This window comes from Oncorhynchus masou, chromosome 31, assembly GCF_036934945.1.
Source record: "Oncorhynchus masou masou isolate Uvic2021 chromosome 31, UVic_Omas_1.1, whole genome shotgun sequence".
Taxonomy (NCBI): Eukaryota; Metazoa; Chordata; class Actinopteri; order Salmoniformes; family Salmonidae; genus Oncorhynchus; species Oncorhynchus masou.
This window is the reverse complement of record NC_088242.1, coordinates 36,445,137-36,466,260: the sequence shown is the minus strand read 5'-3', so window position 1 is coordinate 36,466,260 and position 21,124 is coordinate 36,445,137. Positions and strand designations below refer to the sequence as shown.

General features: G+C 44.2%; 1 protein-coding gene across 1 annotated transcript in view; it reads left to right on the top strand.

Moving 5' to 3' along the window:
* Positions 1 to 2,107: 2,107 nt before the first annotated feature.
* The window catches only part of LOC135525178 (zinc transporter ZIP11-like), a 147,377-nt gene continuing 128,360 nt past the window's right edge, over positions 2,108 to 21,124 (top strand). Inside the window, exon 1 of the mRNA XM_064952914.1 lies at positions 2,108 to 2,263. Within this exon, the coding sequence (XP_064808986.1) occupies positions 2,108 to 2,263 (156 nt within the window). The remainder of the gene's footprint in view (positions 2,264 to 21,124) is intronic.

Here is a 21,124-nt window from a genome sequence, read left to right as displayed (position 1 = left end):
GAACGCGCACACACACACACTATGTCATATACACTCAAGTGAAATGCAAACTCATTGTAAGAAATGTTTTCATACAAGAATCCAATCATGTGAAGCGACTACAAATAACTTTAAAGAAATTCCTTAACATCAAATTCCAATTTGCACCCGATGAAGGATTGCACTATCGGCTATTGTATCCAGTAAGATCATCATTGATTCAATTTCAACCTTGTGTGAAAAAAGAGATTAACAAAAACCTCAGTTCATCCTTCACTATGGTTCACACTTTCCTATCTTATCTTTTCTCTCTCATTTTCTTCTTGTTCATACTTCTTCTACTAAGGAATGTTTAGCTTTTTATTGACAGCTCCATATCTGGGTCTGATGCAGAAGCTTCAGAAGCACCGTTTCTCCCGAAAGAAGGGTATGCCATTCATGACACCTGAATCAATAAGCAACTTGGCACGCTCGTTACCTGTAGCTAATTACCACATCCATCTTTCCCAGTGCCAAAGCGCTCTTCCTCCTCTCTCTCTCGCAGAGTACACAGAGGACCACCGTACCTGAACAGCTGATGAAACTGAGGAGATATTCTGTCTGCAATAATGCCCTTTCGTGGGAAAAAAACTGATTCTGAGTGGCTGTGCCCCTGCCCAGTCATGTGAAATCCATAGTTTAGAGCCTAATGAATTAATTTCAATTGACTGATTTCCTTATATGAACTGTAACTCAGTAAAATGGTTGAATTGTTGCATGTTGCATTTACATTTCTGTTCAGTATGTGTGTATATATATATCATTCGTTTTTCAACAGGACAATGACCAAACACACCTCCAGGCTGTGTAAGGGCTATTTTACCAAAAAGGAGAGTGATAGAGTTGCATCAGATGACATGTGCCCCCTTCCGGTACCGGAGCTACCATGAAGGAATGAGTGATGTTGATGACTCAGAACCATGTCTAAACCCATTGTCTGAAGAGAGTCGGCTGGTGACCAATCCTGTTCTTGCCATGAGTTTGATCCTCAGCTATTGCTTATGTTCCCAGAGTAAGTGGCATAATGCCACCGTTGAGGCAGACACTCACAAGCAACACAATCCTGTCAGCAGCCGTTGCTTCTTATTTTTTTCTCTGCTCGCCCCAAGTATGGCTGATTCCAAACTCGAAGTCCTCCGGTCCTGACTTCAGAGTCTTGAAAAGCTATTTTCATATTGTCGGCATGATGCGTTGATAATGAAGGGCACTGGGCTTTTGCTGGTTGGTTCTCCTCCGGGTCTTTCTCACTCAAACATCCACAGTCATATCCACACTCATCCCCCGAGCACCAGCCCCTTCCATTACATCTGTTGAATTTTCAAATCCAAACAAGGAGAGGTCTCAACACCCCTGGAAGAAAAAACATTTGAGAGAACCAATCAATGCATCCGCTTCATTTCTGAGTGACTATTGCATTAACAAATGGCCTCCTTTCCAGACCAGCTAGTCACAGCTCTTCCTTGTTGTGTGGTCATGTGGGTCGCGTCAGCAAGGCTAGCTCTTCCCTAGTAAAAGGTGGAATGAATGTCTTTGATCAAGCTATTGGGGAGTAGTGCGTTGTTGGATGTTGTGGGGCTTTGTGAACTGAACTGAATAGCACACACACAGCTCTGTGCTGACATTTCTTACAATACATTTTGGAGCACAATGCTCCCTAATTAAAATTCCAGGTAGCACAGTAAAATATTTAGGAGCATGTGCGACCAAAATGTTAGCAATGTAGAGCCATTACACACACTCACACTCCCTGCTGGATCAGGAGGAAAGTGCCAGGGCCTATATGGATGTGTTTGTGACATTCCAGAGGACGTGTGAATTTAAGGCAGTGTTTATTTTCGGTCCTCTGTACCTTTTCGTTATTTGTGTTATTGCATAACATTCATGCCAAATGTTGCTGAGGGAATGGGGGTCACCTTTATCATTGCACAACAGTCCTATTCCAAAAGAGTGAGATCCCCCGAGGACTTTCTCTGTTAGCTTTTTTATTTTGAGGCCAACTGAACTTCCCCACTCCGAGCAGAAGCCGACTGCACACAGCAAATAATAGTGCCTGCTAACTGTTACTTCCTTTTTGCTTCGCCCTCAGGTGATGTTGGTGGCATCCTATTGGTCGTTGCTGGCACCGGCGATAGACATGGCAGAGGATTCGGGAAAGTATGGCTCGTTTGCGTTCGTCCCTGTGGTGGTGGGCTTTGCCCTCGGCGCAGCCTTCGTCTACCTGGCTGACCTCATGATGCCTGCTCTGGTGAGTCTTGTTGGTGCTGCAGCCTCCCGGGAAATGAACTTAATTCACAAAATACAGTACATACCACTCTGTCATGTCAAACACAATAGCCGAAGTGGTTGGCCTCTATACATTGTTTGCTCATACACCACAGGTAATATCAATCAATCAAGCTTTATTTATATAGCACATTTCTTAGAACAAACGCAATTTACAATTTTAAGTGCTTGACAAATAAAATGTAGGTCTACCTGTTGGAAATTAGGTAAAGGCGGGAAAATAAATCAGGACAGGATGAGGGTTGGCCTTGTTATTATTGACAGTAGTGACGTGAGAGAGGGGTTTGAATGCCATTAAGTGTAATCACTCCTATTAAAGGTTTTCTGCTTCACTAAGTCACATCAACATCCTATTGTTCCATGGCAGCAGATACTCCCATTTAGATGGCAAATTAGATTATATGATATTGTTACATACAGTGGTTTCCATTCTGTACTAGCGCAGTGGACCATCACTGGTAAATGTATCAAAAAGGTTAGTAGGATGGTGCAATGAGGCCAATCATGTAACCTAAACCATTTGGAATTGGTGATCAATTGATGTACTGTCAGCTAAAAAAGTAGGAAAAGTAGGCTATTCCTTAAACATCTTCCTAACACCCTACATACATCTTTTCACAGCGATTACAGGCTTTAACACAAATCATTATGGTTGTCCCCACCATCCTCTTCCTCCTCTCCCACTACATCTCCTGCTCCTCTCCCCTGGTTTCCCTAGTGATGACAGTGGGAGGACGGAGCAGAGTGGAATCGGGGGGGAGACGCAGGGGTCTTGGCTGTGGGCTGGGGTACCCCTCTGGGGGGTCGGACCAGGCTGTTTGGACAGCTGCTGGTGTCAATTTTACTGGCTCCTGGGCAAACACTGGGCCCTGAATGATAGCAGGAGAGAGGGGGAGTGCGGATGGGTGGTGGAGGCAGTGCCAGCCTAGCGGCAGCCGCACCCGAGTCCGTCGTCCCCCGTTCTGACCCCCCTCAACCTGGTGAAAAGGCTGCCCTGTACCTGGAAATCACTGTATCTGCATCGATCTCTCTCTTTCTCTTCCCTATCAACACTACTGTTTTCCCCAGTCACGGTCTTTTGTGCGCCAGCAGCGTTTCTAGGATAAGGGAAAACAAACGTCAGGTGGTTGGGTGACTGCGGAGCAAGCTGTTGCAGGATTAAGTGTCATAGGACCATGAACTGTATCTCCGTATGTGGGAGCAAGGGCTTTGTCAGAGAGATGATACTGACTTAACTGGACCTGGTCAAACACTTTCAAACAAAGCCACAGCTTTGCACAAAGTACAAGTTGGGCAACAGGATGTTGCCCCACGCAATGGGAGTGTTGCATCATGGGAGATAACATTAGCTCCCATCCATAGCTTCCGGTGGTACACAGCCAAGGGCCATGTGTGCACAATGCCAACATGTTCGGCCCTATTTTGATTTGTTTAACAGTTTTTTGGTTAATACATGATTCTATATGTGTTATTTCATAGTTGTGATGTCTTCACCTTTATTCTACAATGTAGAAAATAGTAAAAATAAAGAAAAACCCTTGAATGAGTAGGTGTGTTCAAACTTTTCACTGGTCCCCAAAAATATATGGGGGATTGGAAATGATGCAGTCAATGACATTGATGGAAGCAACAATCTATCTGCAGTATTAAAGGTGATTTACCCCCTAAAAAATGTTTTAAATATATGTATCCACTACAGTAACAAGATCATCCACATGTATTGATCACATTTTTTATAATACTGTAGAACCTTGTTCTAAAGCTGTGTCCGTACCCATTGGATGCAGTGATCACAATATAGTGGCAATATCCAGGATTTCCAAAGTTCCAGAAGCTTGGCCTAAAATGGTATATAAGAGATCATACAAAATATTTTGCTGTGACTCTTAAGTGGATGATGTTATGAATATTTGTTGGTCTGATGTGATTAATAAGGAGCATCCAGACGCTGCACTTGATGAATTTAGGAAATTACTTCCAATTATTGAGGATACAATCTTCCCAGCAGAGTCATTAGATCATTTATTTTGGTACTGTCCATATGTAGCTCGTTTTTAGTCACAGGTCCAGGAATGGCTGAAGAATTGCAACATTTACCTAGAATTAACGCTGCAGATAGCAATACTGGGTGATTTGAAAAGTCATAGTCAATCAATCAATAAAATAATTGTTTAGCAACATTTTTTTATCTGTAGTTTACAATCTGTAGAAGCTATGAGAATAGAACAGTTCAGTACTTTTGTGAAGCATCACAGCACAGTTGAAAAATATATGGTAAATAGAAATCCAAAATGGATGGTGTTAAGAGATAGATTGGAGAGGTTGAAGGGGAATGAAGGGTGGGACTAATAATAACAATAACAAACCAATGTAAAGCATGCGGGGTCTGTAAAATGTATATAGGTTCATACATGTTGTGAAATAGCACAGTTACAAATCAAACTGGATGGACATTAGAAATAGAGGAAGGACTAAAAACATACTAAATATAACTATTGTAAAATAGATTGTGTCTCTAAAATGTGTATAATCTGAAGGTAGAAGCCTAAGTGTTATTGTTTATTAGTTTATTCCAATTGGGGGAGGGGTGATAGGGTTTTCAGGGAATAATAAAGGTATATTCAAAAACAAAGTGTGTATGTATGAATGTTTATGTGTGTGTGTGTGTGTGTATGTATATATATATATATATATATATATATATATATATATATATATATATATATATTTAGAATATACCTTTATGTATTTATTTATTTATTTATATACAGTTGAAGTCGGAAATTTACATACACTTAAGTTGTAGTCATTAAAACTTGTTTTTCAACCACGCTGTCATGTCTTGTTATGTCTGTTCCTGTCCTTTCTCTTCATTCTCTCTCTCTGCTGGTCTTTTTAGGTTACCTTCTCTGTCTCTCATCCCTCAGCTGTTCTACATTTCCCCTAACTAGCTCATTCTCTCTTTCCCCACCTGTTCTCTCTTCCCCCTCTGATTAGGTCTCTATTTCTTTCTCTGTTCCTGCTACTTTCAGTGTCTGATTCTTGTTTGTGTTTTTTGATGCCAGAAGCAAGCTGTCGTCTCGTTTGCTTCCACCTTGTCCTGTCCTGTCGGAGTCTGCATGGCAGGTGCAACCTGCATTATACTACGTTCTTTTGTTCCATTGACTACGTTGGAAGAGGATTTATGCCATTCCTGTTTTTTATTAAAGAACTCTGTTTTCTGTTAAAACCGCGTTTGGGTCTTCACTCAAGTTCATAACAGAAGAATCAGACCAAGAATGGACCCAGCGGCTCCGGACCCTTTTCACTCCGCCGTCGAGATCCAGGGAGCGATGCTAGGCAGACACGAGGAGGAATTGTCTGCTGCTCAACATGCCGTTGAGACCCTGGCCGTCCAAGTCTCCGACCTCACAAGACGGGTTCACCAACTCCACCTCGATCCACCGCCCACTTCCAGGGTTTCCGAGTCTCCGGAGCCCAGGATCAACAACCCGCCGTGTTACTCTGGGGAGCCCACTGAGTGCCGCTCATTCCTCACTCAGTGTGATGTGGTGTTCTCTCTCCAGCCCAACACTTACTCCAGGAGCGCAGCCCGCATCGCCTACGTCATTTCTCTCCTTACCGGACGGGCGCGTGAGTGGGGCACGGCAATCTGGGAGGCGAGGGCTGAGTGTATTAACCAGTATCAGGACTTTAAGGAGGAGATGATACGGGTTTTTGACCGTTCTGTTTTTGGCGAGGAGGCTTCCAGGGCCCTGTCTTCCCTATGTCAGGGGAATAGATCCATAACGGATTATTCTATTGAGTTTCGCACTCTCGCTGCCTCTAGTGACTGGAACGAGCCGGCTTTGCTCGCTCGTTTTCTGGAGGGTCTCCACGTCGAGGTTAAGGATGAGATCCTCTCCCGGGAGGTTCCTTCCAGTCTGGACTCCTTAATAGCTCTCGCTATTCGCATAGAGCGACGGTTTGATCTTCGTCGCCGAGCTCGTGGAAAGGAGCTCACGTTCTCCGTTGCTCCCCTCTCCACATCACTGCCACCTGCCGCATCACTGCCACCCTCCCCCGCCGGCTCGGATGCTGAGCCTATGCAGCTGGGGGTATTCGCATCTCGGCCAAGGAGAGGGAACGGAGAATCACCAATCGCCTCTGTCTCTACTGCGGCTCCGCTGGTCATTTTGTCACCTCATGTCCAGTAAAAGGCCAGAGCTCATCAGTAAGAGGAGGGCTACTGGTGAGCGCAACTACTCAGGCCTCTCCTTCTGGATCACGCACTACCTTTCCGGTCCATCTCCGCTGGCCCGGTTCATCTGCTTCCTGCAGTGCCTTGATAGACTCTGGGGCGGAGGGCTGTTTTATGGACGAGACCTGGGCTCGGGAACATGACATTCCTCTCAGACAGTTAGGGGAGCCCAGGGCCTTGTTCGCTTTAGATGGTAGTTCTCTCCCCAAGATTCAGCGTGAGACGCTGCCTTTAACCCTCACTGTCTCTGGTAATCATAGCGAAACCATTTCTTTTTTAATTTTTCGTTCACCTTTTACACCTGTTGTTTTGGGTCATCCCTGGCTAGTGCGCCATAACCCTTCTATTAATTGGTCTAGTAATACTATCCTATCCTGGAATGTTTCTTGTCATGTAACCTGTTTAATGTCTGCTATCCCTCCTGTTTCCTCTGTCTCTTCTTCACAGGAGGAGCCTGGCGATTTGACAGGGGTGCCGGAGGAGTATCACGATCTGCGCACGGTGTTCAGTCGTTCCAAGGCCACTTCTCTCCCTCCACACCGGTCGTATGACTGTAGTATTGATCTCCTTCCGGGAACTACTCCCCCCGGGGTAGATTATACTCTCTGTCGGCTCCCGAACGTAAGGCTCTCGAGGATTATTTGTCGGTTTCGCTCGACGCCGGTACCATAGTCTCCTCCTCCTCCCCCGCCGGCGCGGGGTTCTTTTTTGTTCAGAAGAAGGACGGGTCCCTGCGCCCATGCGTGGATTATCGAGGGCTGAATGACATAACAGTTAAGAATCGTTATCCGCTTCCTCTTATGTCTTCAGCCTTCGAGATCCTGCAGGGAGCCAGGTTTTTCACCAAATTGGACCTTCGTAACGCCTACCATCTCGTGCGCATCAGGGAGGGGGACGAGTGGAAGACGGCGTTTAACACTCCGTTAGGGCACTTTGAATACCGGGTTCTTCCTTTCGGCCTCGTTAACGCTCCAGCTGTCTTTCAGGCACTAGTTAACGACGTCCTGAGAGACATGCTGAACATTTTTGTTTTCGTTTACATGGATGATATCCTGATTTTTTCACCGTCTCTCTCGATTCATGTTCAGCACGTGCGACGCGTCCTCCAGCGCCTTTTGGAGAACTGTCTTTATGTGAAGGCTGAGAAGTGCACTTTTCATGCCGCCTCTGTCCCTTTTCTCGGTTCCGTTATTTCCGCTGAGGGCATTAAGATGGATCCCGCTAAGGTCCAGGCTGTCATTGATTGGCCCGTTCCTAAGTCACGCGTCGAGCTGCAGCGCTTTCTGGGCTTCGCTAATTTCTACCGTCGTTTCATCCGTAATTTCGGTCAGGTGGCAGCTCCTCTCACAGCCCTTACTTCTGTTAAGACGTGCTTTAAGTGGTCCGTTTCCGCCCAGGGAGCTTTTGATCTTCTTAAGAATCGTTTTACATCCGCACCTATTCTTGTTACACCTGACATCTCTAGACAGTTTGTTGTTGAGGTTGACGCGTCAGAGGTGGGCGTGGGAGCCATTCTTTCTCAGCGCTCTCTCTCTGACGGCAAGGTCCATCCTTGCGCGTTTTTCTCTCATCGCTTATCGCCGTCAGAACGTAACTATGATGTTGGTAATCGCGAACTGCTCGCCATCCGCTTAGCCCTAGGCGAATGGCGACAGTGGTTGGAGGGGGCGACCGTTCCTTTTGTCGTTTGGACTGACCATAGGAACCTTGAGTACATCCGTTCAGCCAAACGACTTAATGCGCGTCAGGCTCGTTGGGCTCTGTTTTTCGCTCGTTTCGAGTTTGTTATTTCTTATCGTCCGGGCTCAAAAAACACCAAACCTGATGCTTTATCTCGTCTCTTCAGTTCTTCTGAGGTCTCCACCGACCCCGATGGGATTCTCCCTGAGGGGCGTGTTGTCGGGTTGACTGTCTGGGGAATTGAGAGGCAGGTAAAGCAAGCACTCGCTCACACTCCGTCGCCGCGAGCTTGTCCTAGGAACCTTCTGTTCGTTCCCGTTCCTACTCGTCCGGCCGTTCTTCAGTGGGCCCACTCTGCCAAGTTAGCCGGCCACCCCGGCCTTCGGGGTACGCTCGCTTCCATTCGCCAGCGTTTCTGGTGGCCCACTCGGGAACGTGACGCGCGTCGATTTGTCGCCGCTTGTTCGGTCTGCGCGCAGACTAAATCTGGGAACTCTCCTCCTGCCGGCCGTCTCAGACCGCTTCCCATTCCCTCTCGACCGTGGTCTCACATCGCTTTAGATTTTATCACCGGACTGCCTTCATCAGCGGGGAAGACAGTTATTCTTACGGTTGTCGATAGATTCTCTAAGGCGGCTCATTTCATTCCTCTCGATAAGCTCCCTTCTGCTAAGGAGACGGCTCAGATCATTATCGAGAATGTTTTCCGAATTCATGGCCTTCCGTCTGACGTCGTTTCCGACAGAGGCCCGCAGTTCACGTCTCAATTTTGGAGGGAGTTTTGCCATTTGATTGGGGCTTCCGTCAGTCTCTCGTCCGGCTTTCATCCCCAGTCTAACGGTCAAGCCGAACGGGCCAATCAGACTGTTGGTCGCATTTTACGCAGTCTTTCTTTTCGTAACGCTGCGTCTTGGTCAGAACAGCTCCCCTGGGCAGAGTACGCCCACAACTCGCTTCCCTCGTCTGCTACCGGTCTATCCCCTTTTCAGTGTAGCCTCGGGTACCAGCCTCCACTGTTCTCATCTCAGCTCGCCGAGTCCTGCGTCCCCTCCGCTCAGGCTTTTGTCCAGCGTTGCGAGCGCACCTGGAAGGGGGTCAGGTCGGCACTTTGCCGTAATAGGGCGCAGACTGTGAGGGCCGCTAATAAGCGTAGGACCAAGAGTCCTAGATATTGTTGCGGTCAGAGAGTATGGCTCTCCACTCAGAACCTTCCCCTTAAGACAGCTTCTCGCAAGTTGGCCCCGCGGTTCATTGGTCCGTTCCGTATTTCCCAGGTCATTAATCCTGTCGCAGTGCGACTTCTTCTCCGCGCTATCTTCGTCGCGTTCACCCGGTCTTCCATGTCTCCTGTGTTAAGCCCGTTCTTCGCGCCCCCGCTCGTCCCTCCCCCCATCCTTGTCGAGGGCGCACCCATCTACAGGGTTCGTAAGATTTTAGACATGCGCCCTCGGGGCCGTGGTCATCAGTACCTAGTGGATTGGGAGGGGTACGGTCCTGAGGAGAGGAGTTGGGTTCCCTCTCGGGACGTGCTGGACCGTTCGCTGATCGATGATTTCCTCCGTTGCCGCCAGGTTTCCTCCTCGAGTGCGCCAGGAGGCGCTCGGTGAGTGGGGGGGGTACTGTCATGTCTTGTTATGTCTGTTCCTGTCCTTTCTCTTCATTCTCTCTCTCTGCTGGTCTTTTTAGGTTACCTTCTCTGTCTCTCATCCCTCAGCTGTTCTACATTTCCCCTAACTAGCTCATTCTCTCTTTCCCCACCTGTTCTCTCTTCCCCCTCTGATTAGGTCTCTATTTCTTTCTCTGTTCCTGCTACTTTCAGTGTCTGATTCTTGTTTGTGTTTTTTGATGCCAGAAGCAAGCTGTCGTCTCGTTTGCTTCCACCTTGTCCTGTCCTGTCGGAGTCTGCATGGCAGGTGCAACCTGCATTATACTACGTTCTTTTGTTCCATTGACTACGTTGGAAGAGGATTTATGCCATTCCTGTTTTTTATTAAAGAACTCTGTTTTCTGTTAAAACCGCGTTTGGGTCTTCACTCAAGTTCATAACACACGCTAAAACTATAGTTTGATAAAAATACATTTGTGGAAAGTCGGTTAGGACATCTACTTTGTGCATGACACAAGTAATGTTTCCAACAATTGTTTACAGACAGAGTGAATTGTAAGGGAAATAATCTATCAAAATTCCAGTTAGTCAGGAGTTTACATACACTAAGTTGACTGTGCCTTTAAACAGCTTGAACAGTTCCAGAAAATGATGTCATGGCTTTAGAAGCTTCTGATAGGCTAATTGACATCATGTGAGTCAATTGGAGGTGTACCTGTGGATGTATTTCAAGGCCTACCTTCAAACTCAGTGCCTCTTTGCTTGACATCATGGGAAAATCAAAAGAAATCGGCCAAGACCTTAGAAAAAGTCTGGTTCATCCTTGGGAGCAATTTCCAAACGCCGGAAGGTACCACCTTCATCTGTACAAACAATACTATGCAAGTATAAACACCATGGGACCACTCAGCTGTCATACCGCTCAGGAAGGTGACGTGTTCTGTCTCCTAGAGCTGAACATACTTTGGTGTGAAAAGTGCAAATCAATCCCAGAACAACAGCGAAGGACCTTGTGAAGATGCTGGAGGAAACGGGTACAAAAGTATCTATATCCACAGTAAAACAAGTCCTATATCAACATAACCTGAAAGGCGGCTCAGCAAGGAAGAAGCCTCTGCCCCAAAACTGCCATTAAAAAGCCAGACTATGGTTTGCAACTGCACATGGGGACAAAGATCGTACTATTTGGAGAAATATCATCTGGTCTGATGAAACAAAATAGAACTGTTTGGCCATAATGACCATCATTGTTTGGAGGAAAAAGGGGGAGGCTTGCAAGCCGAAGAACGCCATACCAACCGTGAAGCACGGGGGTGGCAGCATCATGTTTGCTGGGGTGCTTTGCTGCAGGAGGGACAATTATGTGGATATATAGAAGCAACATCTCAAGACATCATTCAGGAAGTTAAAGCTTGGTCGCAAATGGCTCTTCCAAATGGACAATTACCTCAAGAATTATTCCAAAATTGTGGCAAAATAGCTTAAGGACAACAAAGTCAAGGTATTGGAGTGGCCATCACAAAGCCCTAACATCAATCTCATAGAATATTTGTGGGCAGAACTGGAAAAGCATGTGTGAGCAAGGATGACTACAAACCTGACTCAGTTACACCAGTTCTGACAGGAGGAATGGGCCTAAATTCATCCAATTTATTGTGGAAAGCTTGTGGAAGGCTACCCGAAACGCTTGACCAAAGTTAAACAATTTAAAGGCAATGCTACCAAATACTAATTGAATGTATGTAGACTTCTGACCCACTGTGAATGTGGTGAAATAAATCATTCTCCACTATTTTTCTGACATTTCACATTCTTAAAATAAAGTGTTAATCCTAATTGACCTAAAACAGTGGATTTTTACTGGGATTAAATGTCAGGAAATGTGAAAAGCTGAGTTTAAATGTATTTGGCTAAGGTGTATGTAAACTTCCAACTTCAACTTTATATGGATATATATTTACCCCAAAAATATGGGGGATTGGAAATGAATTACATTGATGGAAGCAGCAATCTATCCACAATATTAAAGCTTATCCACCCCTTAAAATTACAATAATATTTCACGCTTGTCCAAAAGGACCTCATTACTTTTTTTCTGCACTTCTTCTCGGCCAAGTCTTCTGCTTTCCACTTTTGACTTTCCCTGTACTTCCCGATGGCTAATAACACACCCATCTAACTGAGAGGCAGGGGTGTCTTAAAAAATATGTGTCAGAAAATGTATGTTTGTAAGGAGGAGAGGAACACCTCATTAACCTCCCCTCTCTCCTTGTCACACCATCAGATTTCCCCTGGAACTGCAATCTGTTCCCCCTCTTCTCTCTTGTGGCTAGCAATTATGCTAATTTGCCTTCAAGACTCCTCAACTTGTGGGGTGTAACTTATTTTTGGCGACATTTTAATTTGTCACCTTTTAGAAAGTGTCTTGTACTTTCTACTTGGTACCTGTTGATAATTGGTCAAGTTCTCGTGTAAGACTTTCCAGTATTTATTCTTACCTCACTGAAAGTCTAAAAGTATTGGGCATGGGCAATGGAGCGGCCTCTGACCGGAGATTTGAAAGGCTCGCAGAGACAAAAAGTTGCTCTTTTAAAGCTAATTTAATTCAATTCTACACAATTTGGCAGAGGCAGTATGCAATATGTAGTTAAAAACAAAATCTGCAATTGTACACTTTTTGCCACTGACTGTCCAGTTTTAATTTTGGTGATTTTTTTGTCCTAAAATATATAGATCCATTATCTTTCCTACATACTTTTTTATCTGGTTTTAATCGTTTAAGTTTACACTAAAAACGTTTTGGCTGTAAAATACTTATTTTCCACCATAATTTGCAAATTAATATATAAAAAATCCTACAATGAGATTTTTTTTTCTTCTCATTTTGTCTGTCATAGTTGAAGTGTACATATGATGAAAATTACAGGCCTCTCATCTTTTTAAGTGGGAGAACTTGCACAATTGGTGGCTGACTAATTACGTTTTTGCCCCACTGTAGTCCTATAATTCCTACAATAACTACAACCTAAAACTTCTTACCTGGGAATATTGAAGACTCATGTTAAAAGGAACCACCAACTTTCATATGTTCTCATGTTCTGAGCAAGGAACTTAAACATTAGCTTTCTTACATGGCAAATATTTCACTTTTACTTTCTTCTCCAACACTTTGTTTTTGCATTATTTAAACCAAATTGAACATGTTTCATTATGTATTTGAGGCTAAATAGATTTTATTGATGTATTATATTAAATTAAAATAAGTCATTGTCAAATACATTTTTTTTTAAATCGGCAGATTTGAATCAGTATCGGCTTTTTTTGGTCCTCCAATAATCGCAATCGGTATTGGCGTTGAAAAATCATAATCGGTCGACCTCTTGGTTAGGACATCTACTTTGTGCATGACACAAGTCATTTTTCCAACAATTGTTTACAGACAGATTATTTCACTTATAATTCACTGTATCACAATTCCATTGGGTCAGAAGTTTACATACACTAAGTTGACTGTGCCTTTAAACAGCTTGGAAAATTCCAGAAAATGGAATTGTGGGAAACTGAGTTTAAATGTATTTGGCTAAGGTGTATGTAAACTTCTGACTTCAGCTGTAGACAAAAGACCTGACTTTATGGGTACAAATAACAGAAACATTTAAACCTGCCCAACAATGTTATGAATTCCACAGAATTTTGAACATAACAGATCAGCCAGGTCTAAGTTTATACTACAGTTATGAGATATAGCCTTGGTTTCTCATCAAACCTGACAGAGCTTCAGAGGATCTGCAGAGAAGAATGGGAGAAACTCCCCAAATACAGGTGTGCCAAGTTTGTAGCGTCATACCCAAGAAGACTGGAAGCTGTAATCACTGCCAAAGGTGCTTCAACAAAATACTGAGTCAAGGGTCGGAATATTTATGTAAATGTCATATAAAAAAAAAGGTTTTGGCAAAAATGTTCAAAAATCATATTTTTGCTTTGTCATTATGTGGTATTGTTTGTAGATTGATGCAAACATTTTTTTTTAAATCAATTTTAGAATTAAGCTGTAACATAGCAAAATGTAGAAAAAGTCAAGGTGTCTGAATACTTTCCAGATGCACTGTAGAAATATCTCATTTAGGTAAGTATTCACACCCCTTTTCAGCTCAGGTGCATCCAATTTCCTTTGATCATCCTTGAGATTTCACTACAGCTTGATTGGAGTCCACAATGGCCAATTGAATAGTTTGGACATAATTTAGAACCAAACTGAGCAACCGGGCAAGAAGGACCAAGAAGCCATTGACCACTCAGACAGAAGTACTGCATTTCTTGGATGAGTCTCTACAGCACTTCACCGATCTGGGCTTTATGGTAGAGTGGCCAGACGGAAGACCGCCCTGAGAAAAAGGCACGTGAAAGACTGAGAGCATAAGGCAAGATACTCTGTGGTCTGATGAGACGAAAATGTATCTATTTGGCCTGAATGCAAAGCTTCATGTCTGGAGAAAATCAGGCAGAGCTCATTTCCCATCGAACACCATCCCTACCGTGAAGCATGGTGATGGCACGTGATGCGACGATATGACATTTTTGGCCGCTACCGATATCTAATATTTTCCTTGACAAAAAAACAATAATGATAACTGATATTTAACATTTTTGAGGACTTTTAAGCATTCTACTACAGTTAAATAGTTAACATACACATGGACGCAGCGGTCTAAGGCACTGCACTTCAGTGCAAGAGGTGTCATCGTAGTCCCTGGTTCGAATCCAGGCTGTATCACTTCCGGCCGTAATTGGAAGTCCCATAGGGCAGCGCACAATTGACCCAGCGCTGTCCAGGTTTGGCGGGGGTAGGCCGTCATTGTAAATAATTATTTGTTCTTAACTGACTTGCCAAGTTAAATAAAGGTCACACACACACACACACACACACACACACACACACACACACACACACACACACACACACACACACACACACACACACACACACACACACACACACACACACACACACACAAACACACTCCACTGAACCTAAAGTTATTTTGTTGGCATATGAAGTATTTCTTCCACTTACTTGCTGTGATGTTTCGTTGTTCATTTGTTTAGTCGTTTCATTCTCAACCAGTTATTTCATTGTGTCAAGTTTCAGCTCTGTCTGTCCATGGCCTCTCTTCCTCGGTGCACACTTTCGCTGTGTCCGTTTCCATTTTGTCCAGCTGCATCCATTTCTTGTCTGCATCGAAGTAGCAGTCCTTGTACATTGAGCAGCCTGTGTCTGCAGTTTTGATGAGCAGGCGTTTCAATGCCATGACAGAGGATATCATGTCTGCTGCAGGTGCAGTTGCTGAGCTTATTTCTCGAGTCAGTTGTTTGAATGGAGCTAGCTAGTGTGTTCATGTTTCCAAGTTTCAAACATGTTCTGAAATGGCCGCAGCGGTATGACAACCAGCACGCACATTCATGAGCATGAAATACGACTTGCCTCTGTATCGAAATCCTCGACGACCCACTGTGCTGTCAGACTCAGCATGCTCATGGGGTTGATATTGATGGTTCAAATGTCAGTCACGAAGCTAATCGCAGTGACGCTATTACTGTGTGACTGCGGTAGGGCAACATCTGAAATATAGCGCACTTGGTAGTGTGCACCGGTGTTCGACCAGTCGGCGAAAGCCAACATCACCCACGACAGAGAACGGTTGATTGTCAAGGGCAATGAATTCCATTGTCTTGGTGTTAATGGATTTCGCCCTAGAGTCGTCTCGCTGAAATGTTCTTACTCTTTCAAATGACTGTTCGACTTGTTTGCTGCTTGATCCACACAGCAGACACTGTGGGCTAGGTTAGGAATACTGTTCTGCACGTGTAGTGCAAAATCTTATGTGGTGTCATTATGTTATATAGGTATGCATGTCAGCTTTGACATCGGTTTTGCACATCGGCGTTAAACTTAGCTAATATCTGCCAATTCCGATTTCTTCACCGATATATCGTGCATCCCTAGTGGTGGCAGCATCATGCTATGGGGATGCTTTTTAGTGGCAGGGACTGGGAGACTTGAAGAAAGAGGGAACAATGAAGGGAGCCAAATACAGGCAAATCCTTGATGAGAAGCTACTTCAGAGTACAAACGACCTTAGACCGGGGCGAAGGTTTATGTTCCAACAGGACAATGACCCCAAGCATATAGCCAATGCAATGCTGGAATGGCTTCAGAACAAGATTGAGACAGTCCTTGAGTGGCTCAGACTTGAATCCCATTGAAAATCTGTGTAAAGACTTCAAGATTGCTGTTCACTGCCACTCCCCATCTACATTAACAGAGCTTGAGAAAATCTGCAAGGAAGAATGGGAGCAAATCCTCAAATCCAGATGTGCAAAGCTGATACAGACATGCCCATCACGACTCAATGCTGGAATGACAGCCAAAGGTGCTTCAAGAAAGTATTGACTCAGGGGTGTGAATACTTATGTGAATTAGATTTCTCTATTTCATTTTCAATAAATGTGTAAATATGTCTAAAAACATGTTTTCACTTTGTGGTTATGGGTTATTGTGTGTAGATGGGTGAAAAAAACATAAACCTAATCCATTTTGAATTTGGGCTGTAATAGCAAAATGTGGAATAAGTCAAGGGGTATGTATACTTTCTGAAGGCACTATGGAGATACCACAGTGAATGGCATGGCTTTAGGTTTTGGTCCAAAATGATTTGTAGTTCTCGAAGTGAATTGTTTTCAGTTGTCCAGCTGTCAGATCTTCTCTCTCACTTACCAGGCAGCACCAAGCTGTTTGTGGGTTGCCGTCTCCACGGGGCCCTGTCTTTAAGCATTAAGGGGCCACGGTGGGCTAATCCAGTGTGTGTCTGTGAGGAGCGGCTCCAGGAAGAGCCCAGGTGAGATGCTTAACTAATTGGCCCGGGGCGGTTAGATTGCCTCAGCCAACCGCTGTGTGTCAGGATTTAGGATGTGAGATACAGCATTAATGATGGCCCCGTCGGCCGGCATTAGAACCAGCCTCCTGCGCCGCTGTCGTTAAAAACACCAGGAGTCCACTGCCCTGCATCGGCTTCAGTTTGTCTCGATACTAACAGGAGAACCTCCTTATAAAGTTCAGCTGCCCCCACGCAAGGAAAGAGAAGCAAGCCACCAAGGGCTTTCATCTCAAAAGAGTGGAAGTGAAGAGAGGAAGAGATGATGAGAGAGAGAGAGAGAGAGAAACAGAGAAAGGTCCCGTGTGACTCAGTTGGTAGAGCATGGAGCTTAGGGCTGGCACAATTACCGTACGGTGCCTTCGAAAAGTATTCAGATCCCTTGACTTTTACAGCCTTATTCTAAAATTGATTTAAAAATTATCCTCTACAATCTACACACAATTCTCAATAATTAAAATGTATTGAAAATAAAAAACAGATGCCTTATTTACATTAGTATTCAGACCCTTTGCTATGAGACTTGAAATTGATCTCATGTGCATCCTGTTTCCATTGATCATCCTGATGTTTCTACAACTTGACTTGAGTCCACTTGTGTTAAATTCAATTAAATGGACATGATTTAGAAAGGCACACACCTGTCTATATAAGTTCCAACAATTAACAGTGCATGTCAGAGCAACAACCAGGCCATGCGGTCGAAGGAACTGTCCGTAGAGCTCCGAGACAGGATTGTGTCAATCTGCACAGATCTGGCTAAGGGTTCCAAAACAATTCTGCAGCATTGAAGGTCCCCAAGAACACAGTGGCCTCCATCATTCTTAAATGGAAGAAGTTTGGAACCACCAAGACTCTTCGTAGAGCTGACCGCCCGGCCAAACTGAGAAATTTGGGGAGAAGGGCCTTGGTCAGGGAGGTGACCAAGAACCCGACAGCGCTCCAGAGTTCCTCTGTGGAGATGGGAGAACCTTCCAGAAGGACAACCATCTCTGCAGCGCTCCACCAATCAGGCCTTTATGATAGAGTGGCCAGACAGAAGCCATTCCCCAATAAAAGGCACATAACAGCCCACTTGGAGTTTGCAAAAGGCACTTGAAGACTCTCAGACCATGAGAAACAAGATTCTCTGGTCTGATGAAACTAAGATTTAATGCCAAGGATCACTTCTGGAGGAAACCTGGCACCATCCCTAGAGTGAAGCATGGTGGTGTCAGCATCATGCTGTGGGGATGTTTTTCAGTGGCAGGGACTGGGAGACTAGTCAGGATCTAGAGAAAGACATTTCGTTTTTTTTTTATTGAATAAATTAGCAAACATTTCTAAAAATCCTGTTTTTGCTTTGTCATTATGGGGTATTGTGTGTAGATTGATGAGGGAAAAACACAATTTAATCCATTTTAGTATAAGGCTGTAACCTAACAAAATGTGGATAAAGTCAAGGGGTCTGAATACTTTCTGAAGGCACTGTATATGCCTAACCATGTAACTGATGGTTATGGATGAAGACCATATTGAAAATAAAATAACTGTCAAAAAATTATTTAGAGATTTATTTATTTTACGAACAGCTGACTGAAGACTGGACGGCCGGGCATTATGCCTTCATTGACTTGAATGGGAATGCCCATTCTATTCAAATATATTTAAACTTCAATGGAGACTTGCTCGCGTGACTCGTGAGAGAGTATGTGCACCGCGTTTGGCTCGTTCCAGCCAAACCGATTCACGCTAGTTAGACGTAGGCTATCTATCATACCATCTGGTAGTGCCCGTCTTCAGTGCATCGACTCATTGTGAAGAATCAAGCTAGCTTGCTAGCTACAGTAGCCAGCTAAGTTAGCCAGGTAGCTAGCTAGAGTTACACAACGAATTGAGGCTATTTTGCTGCGCTTCCTGTACTTGTCTAAAACAACTCATATGAAACAACAGCCTACCTGTTGGTTGACCATTGCACCCTGCTCCTTCTCATTTATCCAACTTAATAATGTTATTTTAAGTCCATTTACATTTTGTACTGATTTATAAATATCACACTTCACTTGCTACACATGGAGCCTCTGACTGTAGCGCCGCTTTGATTTATGGATAGTGATAACAAGCTACACTGTGAAACGTGTGTATGCTACCGGTGCGTTTTTTTATTTTTATGGGAGGCATTCATAAAAACTATCATAAAACTATTGTTTTATTAAATGTTGAATGAAATGGTCTACCCTTATAGTCAATGCAGCAATGTGACATAGATCATTTTATTACATTTTAGACAAAGCCTTTTCATTGTTAAAATAGGCCTAGATTTCCAAAATAATCAAACACTAACATCCGTTCGGATATTTGAATAACCGTGCCCATCCCTAATGCACTCACTAATGTTAGTCTGCGAAATGACTCAAGTGTGAAGGATTTGAATGTGACTTAGAATAATGGTATTCTTAAAGTTAGAGTGAAAACAAACTGGGTACAAACTCTTGGTAAAAAAAGCTGTTTGTGACGTAAGAATATAGTGATCTTCGAAAGAGGAGATAACCGGTTCGATTCCATCTGCTGTTTTGATGGGGTAGCTTAGGCTCTCGTTTAGGAAGAGGAATAAACTGGTCTATCGCTTTAGGAGTGTTTTAACGAGGGGAAAGCTTTCATGATGCATCATGCTGCAGTGGTGGCGGCGGTCGGTAGCATTGCTGATGGCTTTGTTTATTAATGCCGTGTATACAGAGCTCATTGTGCACACTGAATATCACATAACCTTAAAGCAGGGATCTGCAACACGCCAGCCTGTGTTTTTCCTACCGCCACTGCTCTGAATAGTCATCCACCTTTTTTAAATGTCAGCTCACAAACCCAGTAGCTCCCTAGTTCTCTGCCTAATGTCTAATATGAAGGTGAGGGATGAAGATCACTTTAAAACATTTTTTTCTTACCATTGAGACAGGGTATTCATGGGTTGCATGTTTGTATTGAATGTCCTTTTGAAGATTGACTCCCAACTGATCGTTCTACTCAATGCATTCTCAATTACCACTGATTAAGATTTTGTCATAAGATGTCGGGGGGGGGGGGCTGTCCTTACCAAGGGGCTAATAGAATGCGTGGCAGCAGGCACTTGACAGGCGCTCATGTTTGACTACGATTACAGCCCCAGGTAACCTTGTTAATCCTTGGGCTGAGGCCTCGCTCCAGGCCATCGCCTGGGGAACAGAACAAACTCCAAGCATCTGACCTGAGATGGACAGCTTTTAATCATTCCTGTTCTCACTTGTTCACTGTCTATCAAGCTGTCTCTTGCTTGCTAACTTGCTCTCTCTTTCTCTCTCTCTCTCGCTGATTCTCTGTCAACCTGGTGATGAGAACTGCCTTGTTTTAAGAACACATTGCATCTATAATCAAGGTCGGGCCTCTGTTTCTCTCTCGTCCATCTCTGACACAGTAGATAAGCACCCTAGCTGCTTGTAGTGACTTTGTCTGCTCAGTCAGTCACAAGAAACAGGATTCTTGGATGTTTCAGTCTGTCAGGGGGATATCGTTTTCTGCCCTTTAGGTTCCTGCTAAAGACAGGAACATGCTACATTTCTCTTGCAGTGAAACTAATTGGTTGGGAGAAAAAGGATACCAGCTATGAAAGTGACTGTAGAAGTGTTTGATACAGGGTGAACTTTGGTTGTAGGTTTCTTATTAAATAAACTCTCTAGAAGGCTGTGGGAGGCTTGAGTGGGCAGTTTGTAATCTTCTCAGTACAGAGTTATTTGAAGACATCTGTGGACTGATTGCAGAGTTGTCTGTGACCTCATTTGAGAAATCTGCCAAGCTATACTGCTACAGCAACTCATACCCATACCTTTTACACCAGGGCTCTCCAACCCTGTTCCTGGAGAGCTACCCTCCTCTAGGTTTACGCTCCAACCCCAGTTGTAACTAACCTGATTTAGCTTATCAACCAGCTAACTGTTAGAATTAGGTGTGCTAGATTAGGGTTGGAGTGAGAACTTACAGGATGGTAGCTCTCCAGGGACAGGGTTAGAGAGCCCTGCTTTACAACCACCTTATTCAATACAGTAGCTATACACAGGGGCGGACTGGGACCAAAACTTAGCCCTGGCATTTCTAACACTCCTGACCATGTTTTCCCTTGGGGCCCCCTCAACATCCTATTTCTTTCCCCAAGGCCCCCCACATTGGCCCATTGTTTTCCGTGAGGCCCTCATTATTAGCCAGATCCTTTTGTGCAAAAAAAACTCAAGTTAGACAGGCCCACTGGGACAAAAATAGACCAGCCCTTCTGGTATTTGCCTGAAATGCCAGATGGCTCGTCCGCCCCTGGCTATACATGATCCATCTGCATGTATACGTGGATACCTGGCACCATGG